Raw genomic sequence first — 13,179 nt, 5'->3', positions numbered from 1 at the left:
AAGAAAAATAACTGTTTTAGCTGAAAATCATGGCACCATATTTTTCAGGAAAGGTTGTATTTTATGTTTTTTGTTTTTGTTTGAATTTTTCCCATGCATGTGGTTTGTTGATGGAGGCAGCAGTTGAAAAAGTGTGTTGTGTGGCTGTGATTGGTCGGCCTGCCTCTGGCTAAACCCACTCTTTTTCATCCTTAAATGAAAAGGCCAGGGAGCCTATGGGAGCGCTCGGCTGCCTCCTCCTACGACAAGCACCAAAGTTGGCCACTTAAACTACTTCCAGCCAGCCAGCAGACATTATACTGAACACCAAACTACACCACATTTCCCCCAAGCCAATATACATTAGGTGCAGACTTAGCTGTCATTTAAAAGCTCTTTATTTCATATGCAGCTGCTCCATTTCTTTGTTTGGGCGCAGGAGAGCATCACTTTATTCTCCCCAGTGGAAGAAGAACTGGTCCTGTTGCACGGGACTGGGATTTGACAGCGAGCAGCGCGTCTTTCTGAGCATCTCTGATCACACACCGATTTCTTTTCCATTTGGTTTGGACTTTGTCAATCATTGAAGAATCAGTTTCCGCGTTTTTTCTAAGTAGCTGCAGGATGGCTACTTTACCTGGGACGGTGCCTCGAATGATGCGCCCCGCGCCGGGTCAGAACTATCCCCGAACCGGGTTCCCCCTGGAAGGTAAGGACCCCCACAGAGAACAGAGGCTATATGGATTATTAAACATCAGCCAAACAAAAATGCTTTGTCTCTGCAGAATTTTAGATTTCATTAACATCATTGTTTCACTAATGTGCGGTTAAAAGTATGGCTAATTAATAATAATTATTAAGTATAACTTAGGTAATAAAAAAGCTGTACAAGTGCAGTTTTATCTTGTCATATAACTTTTAGATATAAGTCAATTTAATATAAGTCAAGTTCAATTTATTATTAAAAGTGCCATGAGTTCATTGTGTTGTGTATAATTATTTTTTTCTTCAAAAGTGGCATTGAAACCTACTGTAAACAAATTGATTTTTAATGTAAAGATTTTTTTGATTATAGACTTTTATCCCACCACATTTTACTAAAAATCTTACTGTATTTCAATTATAATTTGTTTCTGTATTTGCAATTTCCAATGTATTTTTAACAGAAAAATAAAACTAACCATTTGACAATATATATAGATTATGATGAGTTTATTCAAAGTAAACTCAAACATGATTGATAACCCTTTTTTTTTCCTGGTAATTTTGAAAAAAAAAAACAATATATATATATATATATATATATATATATATATATATATATATATATATATATATATATATATATATATATATATATATATATATATTATTTTTATTTTTTATTTTTTTATTTTTTTTTCTTTCTGTAGCTGATATCTTTTCTTTTATGCACACGTCTCGTTTGGACATATGGGCCGGAAAAAAAGAAGATTATTTTATATTTGCATGCGTTTATGAGAAGATTTTCCCATTACACCCAGTTCGTGCTCAAGTGGCCTAGATCCAAACAGCCAAAAACCACGTAGCCTCCAAGTTACTCAAGCTCCTGGATTTGTTCAAGTGTCCTGATGCTGGAAATGGCAATAACACACACGGCAAAGAGATGGCTCAAAGGATCACATCAATATTTGTACAGCATGACTAGGAATAATCAAGGTGAGAAGTGTCAGCCTCTTTAGTGTCTCTTGAATGGGAAATTGGATCCTGAAGTGGTCCCGAATGCCTCCTGCGCACCACACCGAGGCAGGATGAATTACGCACAACGCTCTCTTGAAAATGTATAATATGATAATGTGATAACTACCTCCCATTACAAGGCAGGACAATTCATACTCCATTATAGATTGAATTAGACAAATAATAATGTGTTTTAGTTTGTTGTTTTTTGAGAGACTTGTTGTTTATTGCGGTGCAGTGTCCACTCCTCTGGGCCAAGGCAGAGTGAACCAGCTCGGCGGGGTGTTCATCAACGGGAGGCCGCTGCCAAATCACATCCGACACAAGATCGTGGAGATGGCCCACCACGGCATCCGACCCTGCGTTATCTCGCGACAGCTGCGGGTGTCACACGGCTGCGTGTCCAAGATCCTGTGCCGGTACCAGGAGACCGGTTCCATCCGCCCAGGGGCCATAGGAGGCAGCAAACCCAGAGTGAGTGCATGGGGGTCCAACCATAGTACACCCCCTCCCTGCACATTATTATTATTATTATTATTATTATTATTATTATTATTATTATTATTATTACACCTGTAAAGTCAGTGTTTGAAATAATAATAATATTTTCAGCAGTTTTTAAAATTTGTAAGCTATTTTTAAATGATATACGTGTGAATAGATATATAAGATTATTAAATTATAGATAAATAAATTTATTTATTATATAGCCTACTTTTTTTATCATTAAAAAAAAGTTTTTAGAGAAATAGTAAAAATGATAAATGGTAAGCAATTTCCCCCTGGGATAAATAAAGTATATCTGATTCTGAAATGTAGTTAAAGTTATTTGATCATTCCCATTATGACATTTTAACTTTTTTTCTCTCCCTAATTTATAAGCAAACATTACACCACAAAAAAACTGTCACATATATACAAATTATATACAAAAACCACATATTTGTTTTTGTTTTGTTTTTTTTTAATTAAAGAATTAGAGCTTGATAAATTAATGAAATAAAAAAGGTTTTGTGTTTTTACGAAACGACCTTCTGATTTAAAAAAAAAGGCCACAAACTCATAAACCTTTATTTTGTGTGTGTGTGTGTGTGTGTGTGTGTGTGTGTGTGTGTGTGTGTGTGTGTGTGTGTGTGTGTGTGTGTGTGTGTGTGCGTGTGTGTGTGTGTGTGTGTGTGTGTGTGTGTGTCACACCTGTAAAAAAAAAAAAAAAAACCACACACACTAGACGAAACTGACATTGCTTCCATTTTCTCTTTCCCCCCAACTTTTCCCCCCTTAAACCATTCCAAACCTAAAGCAGGTGGCAACTCCTGACGTTGAGAAACGGATCGAGGAATACAAGCGAGAAAACCCCGGTATGTTCAGCTGGGAGATCCGGGATAAGCTGCTGAAGGACGGGGTGTGCGATAGAAGCACTGTTCCTTCAGGTGAGGCCCCATCTGGTAAGCTGCACTTTTTATTTCCTCTTACATCCAGCGAACACTGCAGCTCACTTCTCAATGAATGAATGAATGAATGAATGAGTTTAAGCCCCTCTTTTTCCACACATCTCACAGCAGCCTGTTGAAATGTGGCACCACAAGTGAATTCATGTCATTATATTTACTGTGTATAGAATGTCAAATACTTTAAGAACATCTTCATGTTCATTTTATTTTTGCTGTGTTTTTTTTTTCCTTTTCTGTTGTATCTCCTAAATGTGTGATGGGATTTACTATATGGTTATTTTTTTTTAATTATTATTAATATTACTATTGTGATGGGTTTTAAGGGCTAATCATCCATTTACCTCTTTGTTGCCATTAGTGAGCTCCATCAGCCGCGTTTTGAGGGCCCGATTTGGCAAAAAAGATGACGAGGATGACTGTGATAAGAAGGATGAAGATGGAGAAAAGAAAACAAAGCATAGCATCGATGGCATCCTCGGTGATAAATGTAAGTTAACTGCAGAACGTATTATTATTATTATTATTATTATTATTATTATTATTATTATTATTATTATTATTATTATTATTACACGTAAATTGCAGCTTTGTAAGCAGGAAGCTTGTTACACGTCCTCATGGGAAATTGTCCTATTACACCCGAGCTGCAGCTATAAACGCAATTGATAATCTTTCCCTGCATGTCTTTAAGTCCGAGCCAGCAGTTGTTCATTCGTTAAATTATTTATGAGCCAATTGGCAGAAGGTATTTAGCTGCAGAAAATTAATTTGTGTGGCGAGTTCCTTCGCATTCACTCAAACATTTAACCAGCTCTAAACGACAGCTGACAGTTGACCCGTCTCCACAGTCAATGTTAGTTCACTGACATTTCCCCACGTGTCGTTTAAAGTGGAAATCAATGTGCATTTGTTATTGGGTTTATTAACAGTGGTGCTTGAAGTATAATTTTGCTCACAATTGCATTTTTTAAACAGAAGAATTCGTTTTTATTATTCCCATTTTTGCTGTGATTAAAATATTTGTGGTTTTGAGTTGAATTTTGGGCATTAAAAAAATGATGGTTTAAACAATCTGGATTACGTTTTAAAACGGTCTATATTCCGCATTTTATATCACTAAGTATTCACCCTCTTTTAAATAAATGCTCGAAGCGTCTTTTTTTTTTTTTTTTTTTTTTTTTGTTCCAAACTTGAAGATGAACTTGACGAGCAGAGCAACCTGCCATCCATGGACGTTTTTCTAAAGGAAAAGAGTCTGTGGCTATACAAAAGCATGAGCCTTGGAAAGCAGGGGATAGTATAAAGTCCCCCGTCCATTCTCATTCAAAAAACTGAGCCAAAAAGGAGGGAGAAAAGTTTGAACAAAGGCCAAGAAGAGACATAAAAGGAGATGAATTATTCAGTACGCCCCGCTGCTTGATAGTTTTGTAATTTTATATAATGGCCCGTTGGAGAAGAATCAGTGGATAGCGTGAAAACGGTCTTTTCTCTGTCACACCACGTATTAATGTTACGAGAAAAAACGGCACCGTTTTTATTGTAAAAAATGTCTTCAATAGCCATATAAACTCAGTCTTTACAACCAGGAACGTTTTCAGTGCCGTCTGCGCTTTTACGCACGGTGGCAGGCACGCATGTCCTAAATTATACTTTTGCATTATCATATTATAGAAAATATATATTAATTTTTTATTAATTTTTTTTTTTTTAGCGTTTGGCACCAAATACGATCCTAAAAGTTCTATTTTTTTTTTTTATTATTATTATTATTTTTTTTTCCTGTAAATAATAAGACGCACCCAGAGTGTGATGGAGTTTTTATATCAGCATCCGGATGGCGTTTAATAACGTTAATATTATTAGAGTAAGCGCTGGAGACGACGGATGCTGAATAGGTGTCTGTGTTCGTGCCGGGTGTAAAAGCTCGCAGGCATGGTAAGAAATGTATTTATCCCCAATCATCCCCTCACTCTGTGAGTTTGAAGCACAGCCCTTATGCGGAGAGGGGCTTTAAAGCAGATTAAACAGAGCCTTTTATTTCTTTTCACTTTCATCTCAGAGAGGAGCTCAGTGTGGCTCGCCCTCGGCGCAAAAATTCATGAGATTTTATTTCGTTTACTTATCCAGATTTGAAGTCTTTATTTATCTATATCTATTTGTTTATTAGGTCTCTGTATTTGATTTTCTCATAGGTTACATATGATTTATCCAGACTCTAGTCAACTCAGCGTGTTTTCTTTCAACCTGAAGCTGCATCATTTGCTTTTTATATTCTGACACTGGTGGTGCACATATGATCCAGGTTATCAATACATTTGTTGTGGGTGGGAATTAATACTACACATTTAAGTTAATAAACAACATTTCCACATTATGGAATTCGAAAAAAAGAGGAAAAAAAAAAACACTGTAAAATTTTTGAATGAAACACAATTTAAAGAAATAATATATAAATGAACGAACTAAAAGTCTGAAAGTGATAAATGAAACAAAAAATGGGAGAAAGTATAGCTTTTGTAAATTGTTTCCTGTTATGGGAGAATGTGTTGGAATTTTTACAGATTCTATAATCATAATTAACTATTAGTCACAACAAAAACAGTAAGCAATAGTCTTATTATTTGTGGATTATTTGATAATTGAATGTGTGTGAAGTATTTTTCTTCCCAATAAATTTTGCAATTTTAGGCCAAAATCACCACATGGACCAATCTGGACATTAGAATGGACCGGATTTAGCCCGCGCATCACATGTTTAATATCAGCGAACTGTCAATGCAGCAGATTTACGTTTCTAGATCGAAGTTTGTCCCTAAAATGCTGCCCGAAAACTTCTATAAAAGAAAAAAAAAAAACTTCCCCACCCAACGTGAGCATTACATGCTGCAGATGCGCATCGTTGTGTTTTTCAGAGGGAGAGGAAATGTCCTTCATCATGTCCGCCACACTCATGTATCCATGCTGACCGTCAGGTGAGGTGGCGACAGGCGATGGTCACTTCAGCAAATCGCAGGATTACTTCAAGTCCTCGGTGTAATTAAACAGGTGCCAGGTGGGATTATTTCAAAGAACCGAGAATGGGAGACGGACAGAGCAGAGAGGTGATCAGGGAGCCAGAGGGAGTCAGACAGCCTATAATGCAGGTCAGGGGAGGCTTTGCGTGTGACTAGTGCGCAATTTGTCTGCTTAAGTAGTGACATATATCTTACGTTTGTTTCCACATTAATATATCCAAGAAAACTAGATGTAGATTTGATATAAAAAGCTGCTCCATTCGAGCTCCTTCCATGACACAAAAAAAAAAAAAAAAAAACAACACCTCACATAGGCCTTATACACACCCAGTTTCTAAATATATGGTAATATATTGTAGCTATATTTTGAGTGTAAAGCCGAATGAGAAGGAAAGGGGAATGAAGTGTGAGACCACTTCAAACAAATCCATCTGGAACAGAGATTCAGTGAAAGTATGGGGAAGTTATTTAGCTATTAATAACGGGTTTTTTTTTTCCTAAGGCATTGAGAGTGACTCCATCTGCACTTTCTTGCAGCTATTTGGCTGGGTGGAAATTGAGGGAGACCCAAATGTTGGGCAGAGATAACATACCCATCATAGCCCAGACCCTGCGCTGTGCTTCACTGCATTAAACTCGGATTAACCTCCCCTGTCTCCACAGCCACTCAAGGCACATTTCACTGGAATTTACAATGTAGGCCCACATTTTGTATAAAGGCAAATAAAACTGTATTATTATTATTATTATTATTATTATTATTATTATTATTATTATTATTATTATTATTATTATTATTATTTGAGCATTTTATTTATATCCTATTTTTGTGGCAATTTTTTGTGTGGTCTATCGATAGGCTAATATTTTCCAAATGATAAAAAAATATTTATACTTCCGTCAAAGTGCAAATGTATTGTAAACACTTGTATAAACACACTTGTGACAGAGATTATTAATCTCAATGACTAAATGAAGGCTAATAAATACATAACATTGACCAATCAGAAACAGCCTATATGATATTTAGCAAAGTTGTAATAATTGTATTATTTATTAAATATTTATTTATTTATTTATTGCCGAGTCTAATTGTTGGACATACATTATCTTAAGCTATTTTTCATGATTTCAAGAACTCCAAATAAAATAAAGATTAAAATGATATAAAATAAGATTAGCAACACAGCAAAGCTAAAATAACAAAGTAAACGACAATAAAAAAAAAAAAAAGAAAAAAACAATCAAACTCGTTTAAAAAAAAACAAAAAAAAACAATTTTCACAGCCGCATTATTAGGTGTCGATATTTTAAAACATCGAGAGAGTAAGCTACATATACAAAAGTCAGTTGTTTTATTTTGTAGGCGATGCTTTTTTTAAATTATGTATTCAATTTTCATTAACTGACCTATCGCGAGACTTAAAAGACGAAGTCCACAAAGAAGTGGAACAAATTGTCGCCGCCTATTGGTTCCCGCTGCGTATCGGTGAGTAAACCGTGCAATTTCCTAACACAAAACCCCTGTGAGTAATGAGAGTTGTATCAGTGTTTACGTTAATGCAGTCAGTGTAAGCTCGTAGGCCTACCAACGTTTCAGTGTCATCAGCTTTAAGTGTCAACAGCATTATGGGCAAAACTGGTGTAGGCTTAAATCCCTTCTGTGCTGGCATTTGACTTTGATCACATGAGAAATATTCATGGAAGCACAAACAGTGACTCTGTGGCCATTATCCAGGCTGACAGTGATACCTCTCAAGGCTGTCTATTAATTAAAGTGGCGCTTACCATGTGGGACGACTTCCTATGGGCACAGAAATGGCTTTTCCATCTCTTGTGGGGCTCTTAAAAAGGGCCAATCTTTCCTCTCCAGCTTCTTGTGGGAACATTTCAAAGTGTACAGACGAAGACATGGGGAGCTCATTTATTAAAAAAAAAAAAAAAAAAAAAAAAAAAAAGTTTATAATCCTTTCCTGCTTAATAACTTAAAAGGATTCAATTTCTTCCCTCATTTATGGAGTTATGATCACACATTGTTTGACACAGATAGCAGCATTTCAAGGTTAACATTTCCTGCTCTAAAATATCAGAACATAAGCTTGAAGCCCATAGGTGCCCCTTTGTTTGGCTCTCGATTTACGGCACAAATACCGACAGGCTCATTTAAAAAAAAAAAAATAAAAAAAAAATGCTACTATTAAAGTGATGACGACACCGATGCAGAAGAAAAACCGGCGCGTAAAGATGAGTCTTTGCCAATGCACTGAAGTTGTTTTATTTAATTTTTTAATGATGTGATATTTAATCATGGCATATAATTTCACCATCGAGAATTAAATTCAGTTGGCTTACGCATACTCTAAGGATTGAATGTCTAGTTGGGGGTCCCAAACCATACGAGTCAAATTAAAGAGGAAACGTTGCCCTCCAGGTATCCTGTCACAACAGTAGGGTGCTTCAACCCGTCTCTCATTTCTGTCTGTGTTTTATTCCGCCAATTTTCACTACGGGGCTCTGCCTGCAGGGCTCAGGCCCAAAACAAATTATAAAAAAAAAAAAAAAAAAAAAAACGCGCACTTTTCCTTTTCTCTCCAAACTGAAGCCTGTGAATGTCTGTTTTTCCCCTTTTATTAAACACGTCCACACAAGTGCACAACTCATTCACGCCAACAGGTGTGGGAAATTCAAACGTGTTTTTAATATATGTATACACACATCATTTTGTTTATCTATCTGTTTATATAGTTACGTTTATTTTTAAATCCCTACATTCGTTCAAAAAAGTGTATGAACTTAAATGTTCTGAATTGTATTTTAATAAGACAATTCATTAAAAAAGTGTGTTATTATTATTATTATTATTATTATTATTATTATTATTATTATTATTATCATAGTTGTTATTTATTTATTTATTCAACAGGAGCAATGCAATTTAGATACAAAACAAGTTTGCAGCTGATGTGATGCACATAGAGCAGGGGTGTCAAACTCATTTTAGATCAGGGGCCAAATACGAAGCAGTTTGATCTCAAGTGGGCAACAGATTTTATGGGGTGAAAACAAGTAATTTCAACATTTTTGTGCCCCAGTTTTCCCTTCTACGTGTACATAAGATACAAAATATGTAAAAAAAAAATTTGACAGTATCCACACAAGCAATAACTGATAGATATAAATCCCAACAGCATCTTCACTTTAAATTTCCTAGATGTTGTTTTGTGACCAATTTGTGTTTATCGCAATTAAGGGAAATATAATTTTGAAAGAATTTTGAGGTTTTTTTTTTTTTTTTTTCAACTGTATAACATTAAAAATGAGAATGGGAAAACATCAGCCCCTGCAAATATTGTTGAGTTTCATTTACGCAATGATTCATGTTTTCTCTGTCAGTTTTACTTTGGATGCACCAAAGGGCCCGATTTGGCCCCCGAGCCACGAGTTTGACACGTATGACATAGAGTATATTAGCTAGTGCTATGTTTACAACTCCTGTCCCTGGTTGGACCCTTTCTACACTACAGTGAAATACAGTCAATACACAATACAAAGATCATAAAACATTCTCGCACACACACACACAGCTATTTACAAATAATAATTATTATTATACCTATACTGACATCGCCTAAATATTTACATTTTCCCTTCCGGCACTTAATCCATCCCCTAAATTGCCAGCGTTTTGTAGGCATTAATGTTTAATTGGCTGGAAGAAGATGAATGAGGCTGACAGGAATCAGCTGTCCACAGATTCCCCCTGTGAGTCTGACTCGGAAATCATAACCTGACCAGCTTTTCCTCCTCTGAAACCAGCTCGTTGGACTTGTCACATCTAATTAGGGTGTTAAAAAGAAGCGACAGCATTGGTGGGAAACAGTAGGTGGTTGGACCGTGGCAGCCAATAAGGCCTTTTTTTGGGTCAGATGGTGGAGGAGAAAGAGTTGGGGGGTTGGAATGGTGGTGATGTTGAATTAGAAGCGCTGCGGGCTTTTATTTCTATGCAGCGTTTTTCCGCTGTTAGGACCTACTTGAATTATGGGGCTACACAGGCCATGAAAGCATGGACTCTAGCCTTGTTTTAATTAGGTATGAAATTAATTAGAAGAGACATCCGTTAAAGATTTTCAAATCAAAATAGTTCACTAAAAGTGTTTAAATATTTATTAGTGAATGAATGGCTTACACCCAGTATTGCATTATAATGCATTCCTTCGTTTCTACATGATTTAGCAGGTGTCGGTGAATGAAGAAACTATAATACTTCATGTTCACATACAAAACTATGCAAATACAAACAATACACAAGTTTAAATAGTGCAAATATGGCTTCTACAACCTTCTAAACTAATTTCCAAAAACGTTTTCTTACCATTTTGCCTCTATGCATGTGTGAAAATGCAATTGTCTGTTTCATGCCGTTTCTTTTCTGTTTTCTGTCTTTTTTCCAAATACTTTTTCTTGTGTTGATACAAAAAAAGCCCTGTGATGTCTGACAGCCTACTCTGGCCATTGTTGGAAGAACAGGCGCTAGAAAGGGAAGAGGGAGCGGGGTGGGGGTGGGGAGGGGGGGTGGGGGAAGGCCCTTCTGTTATTATCTGTCTTGAGACTTGCTGCATAGGCTATTCAGGCAAGTTGATGAACTCCTCCAAAAAGTTTATTAAGGGAATGAAAACAATAAGAACTAAAGCCTTTGGGTGCCTGGGCAGACAGTTTATAAACTAGCTGCTATTGTGCCTCAAAGGCAGATGCATGAATACTTTTGAATAGGGGCCTTCAAAGTGACACGATCAGGCTGGACAGCAGTGGTTAAAGAGAGAGACCGGGTGCTTCTGCTGGCTTTTACTTTTTCTTTTCTTTTTTTTTTTGTGTGTTGTTGTTGCATCAATGTACATCTGCAAAGGGAAAGGGAGGAGAAGTAGAAGCACTTTCCCGATCAAGGCCAAATGTTTAGTTTTGCATTTTGGTTTAGTTTGCAACTATAACTATATAAATATATATATTTCAGCTACACATAATCAGAACTATCCTCCTATTCAGTAAACAATGAACTGTCACTCTTTATTCTTCTTCCCTCCGCCTCTGTCCCTCCCTCTCTCACTCTCTGGCTCTGTGCCTCACAACATCAGAGGGAGTCCAGTGATTTGTGACCCCAGAAACCCACACTTAATCTCGCTAAAGAGGGGGAGCATCCAGTTTACAGCTTGGTGGGCCCCCAAATAGACCAAGCCTGCGCTGGCAGGTGTCAACATTAGCAAACAATTGGTCCCCAGTCCCATGCCCCCCATACCCCAGTGAGACACTGAACCTAAACTATTTGAGTCTCGCTGAAAAGAGCCACATAATGGCCAATGTGGATGGGAGGAGAGGAGGGGGAGGACACGGGAGAGATTACATTCTCAGACAGCTATTAGCAGGGATGAGGCTTTTCTAAACAAACAGAAAAGAGACACAAGAAGATCAATATTGTGTTCGTTTTACCAAGTCGTGCCATCAGAGCGGCTTTGGAGTATTTATTTTCTGCTCCATTGTTTTTCCACAACTTCTTAATGTCTGTGAGTCGTATTGGCAATCCAATTAGGTTTGAGGGGGTCCCATGGAGTATCTCTATGGCCCCACAGTTTTGTGTGTGTGCGCGTCTTGCAGTGGACATTTCATTCACAGATTTGGTGTTGTAATGAAACCTGATTGTTGAGTATTAGCTTGGAAAGTGGACAATGACTGGGCTGTCTGGAGGGAAACGGCACTCAGGGCCCTTGTGGGACTTCAGCACCTCTACTTCATTAGACCAGAGTGTCTCATAGCCAATAGCTCACTGTGGAAATGGAAAGGGTTAATGTGAACTGTCGCTTCTGTCGAGTTTGTCCTGACACGAGGCTTTAAGTTTTTTTTAAAGGCTATTTATTTATCTCTCACCGCTGATTCTTTGCCATGTCAGGAGGAGAGACAAGTGCTCTCAGCAGGGGAGATTAGTCTGAAAGGTGTTGATTGTAATAACCTACTGGACAGAAATGTCATGTAATTTCTCAGAGATGTTTTCTATATACTAAAACATTGTTTAAAACTAACCTTAATCAGTAGTTATCATCAATTTATTGTCATAGAAAGAAAGTAAAAATGTAAATATTCACTAAAAGTTATTGTGAGCGCTCAGTTCATGGTGTAAGACAGGGGTTCTCAACTGGTCTCACCCTGGGACCCACATTTTGCCACGGTCTTGAAATCGCGGCCCGACCCACTTTTTTTTTTTTTTTTTTTAATTCAACCAACCAAAACACACGCATATAATCTTTTTAAAACATAAATCTATATTATTTCCTGTGTAACATGCATTTCACAGCAAGTCTGTCAAAAGAAAAGTTTCTTTCAAAATAAAAGACAAGTCTAATTTAAGAGGTACTTATTTTTGACCAGCTGTCCGCGACCCACCCAGTACAGGTCCGCGACCCACTTTTGGGTCCCGACCCACCAGTTGAGAATTGCTGGTGTAAGACACGGGTGTCAAACTCAAGGCCCGCTGGCTAAATTCAGCCAACCATGACTGTCCAGTTTAGGCCTGTAGGAATATTTAGCTTACAGAAAAAAACCTTATTTTGAAGTGTCAAACTCAATTAACCCCAAGGACAACATTCAGTTTGATATCTAACGGAACAATCCAGATTTTTCCAAGCCTTTTTTTTCTAAAGGCTGTAACAAGAATATTACCACAATTGTGCCTACGTTGACATTATTAAATGTAAATTACTACTTACACATCAAAAGGAATCTGCTTAAAAGTAAAACAGTGATGCACAAACATCTATACCATACTGGCTTTTACTTCCCATCTCTTATTTTTCCAGTCATTTTTTTTTTCAAATGATTATTATTTTGCATTAAAAGTTTACATTTCCACATGGAAGTGTTAACACTGAAACAATAGTACAGTATTTTTCTGGTTTGGCCCACTTGAGAGTGAACTTGGCTTCATGTGGCCCCTGAACTAAAAGGACTTTCACAATATAAACTAATAACAA

At 37.0% G+C, this 13,179-nt stretch overlaps 1 protein-coding gene across 7 annotated transcripts in view; it reads left to right on the top strand.

Moving 5' to 3' along the window:
• Positions 1-262: 262 nt before the first annotated feature.
• Positions 263-13,179, top strand: part of pax7a (paired box 7a) — a 49,342-nt gene continuing 36,425 nt past the window's right edge. For 2 of the 7 annotated variants that reach the window (XM_028446608.1, XM_028446612.1), the window contains exons 1-4: positions 263-688; positions 1,937-2,172; positions 2,999-3,128; positions 3,508-3,636. In XM_028446608.1, the coding sequence (XP_028302409.1) occupies positions 604-688; positions 1,937-2,172; positions 2,999-3,128; positions 3,508-3,636 (580 nt within the window). In that variant the 5' untranslated portion in view covers positions 263-603. Of the gene's footprint in view, positions 689-1,936; positions 2,173-2,998; positions 3,144-3,507; positions 3,637-13,179 lie in introns of all 7 variants that reach the window. The other 5 variants (XM_028446606.1, XM_028446610.1, XM_028446609.1 and 2 more) reach the window with 4 other exon arrangements.

Source organism: Gouania willdenowi, chromosome 5, assembly GCF_900634775.1.
Source record: "Gouania willdenowi chromosome 5, fGouWil2.1, whole genome shotgun sequence".
NCBI classification, from domain to species: domain Eukaryota; kingdom Metazoa; phylum Chordata; class Actinopteri; order Blenniiformes; family Gobiesocidae; genus Gouania; species Gouania willdenowi.
The sequence above is the reverse complement of the archived record's forward strand: the minus strand, read 5'-3'. Positions and strand labels throughout refer to the sequence as shown.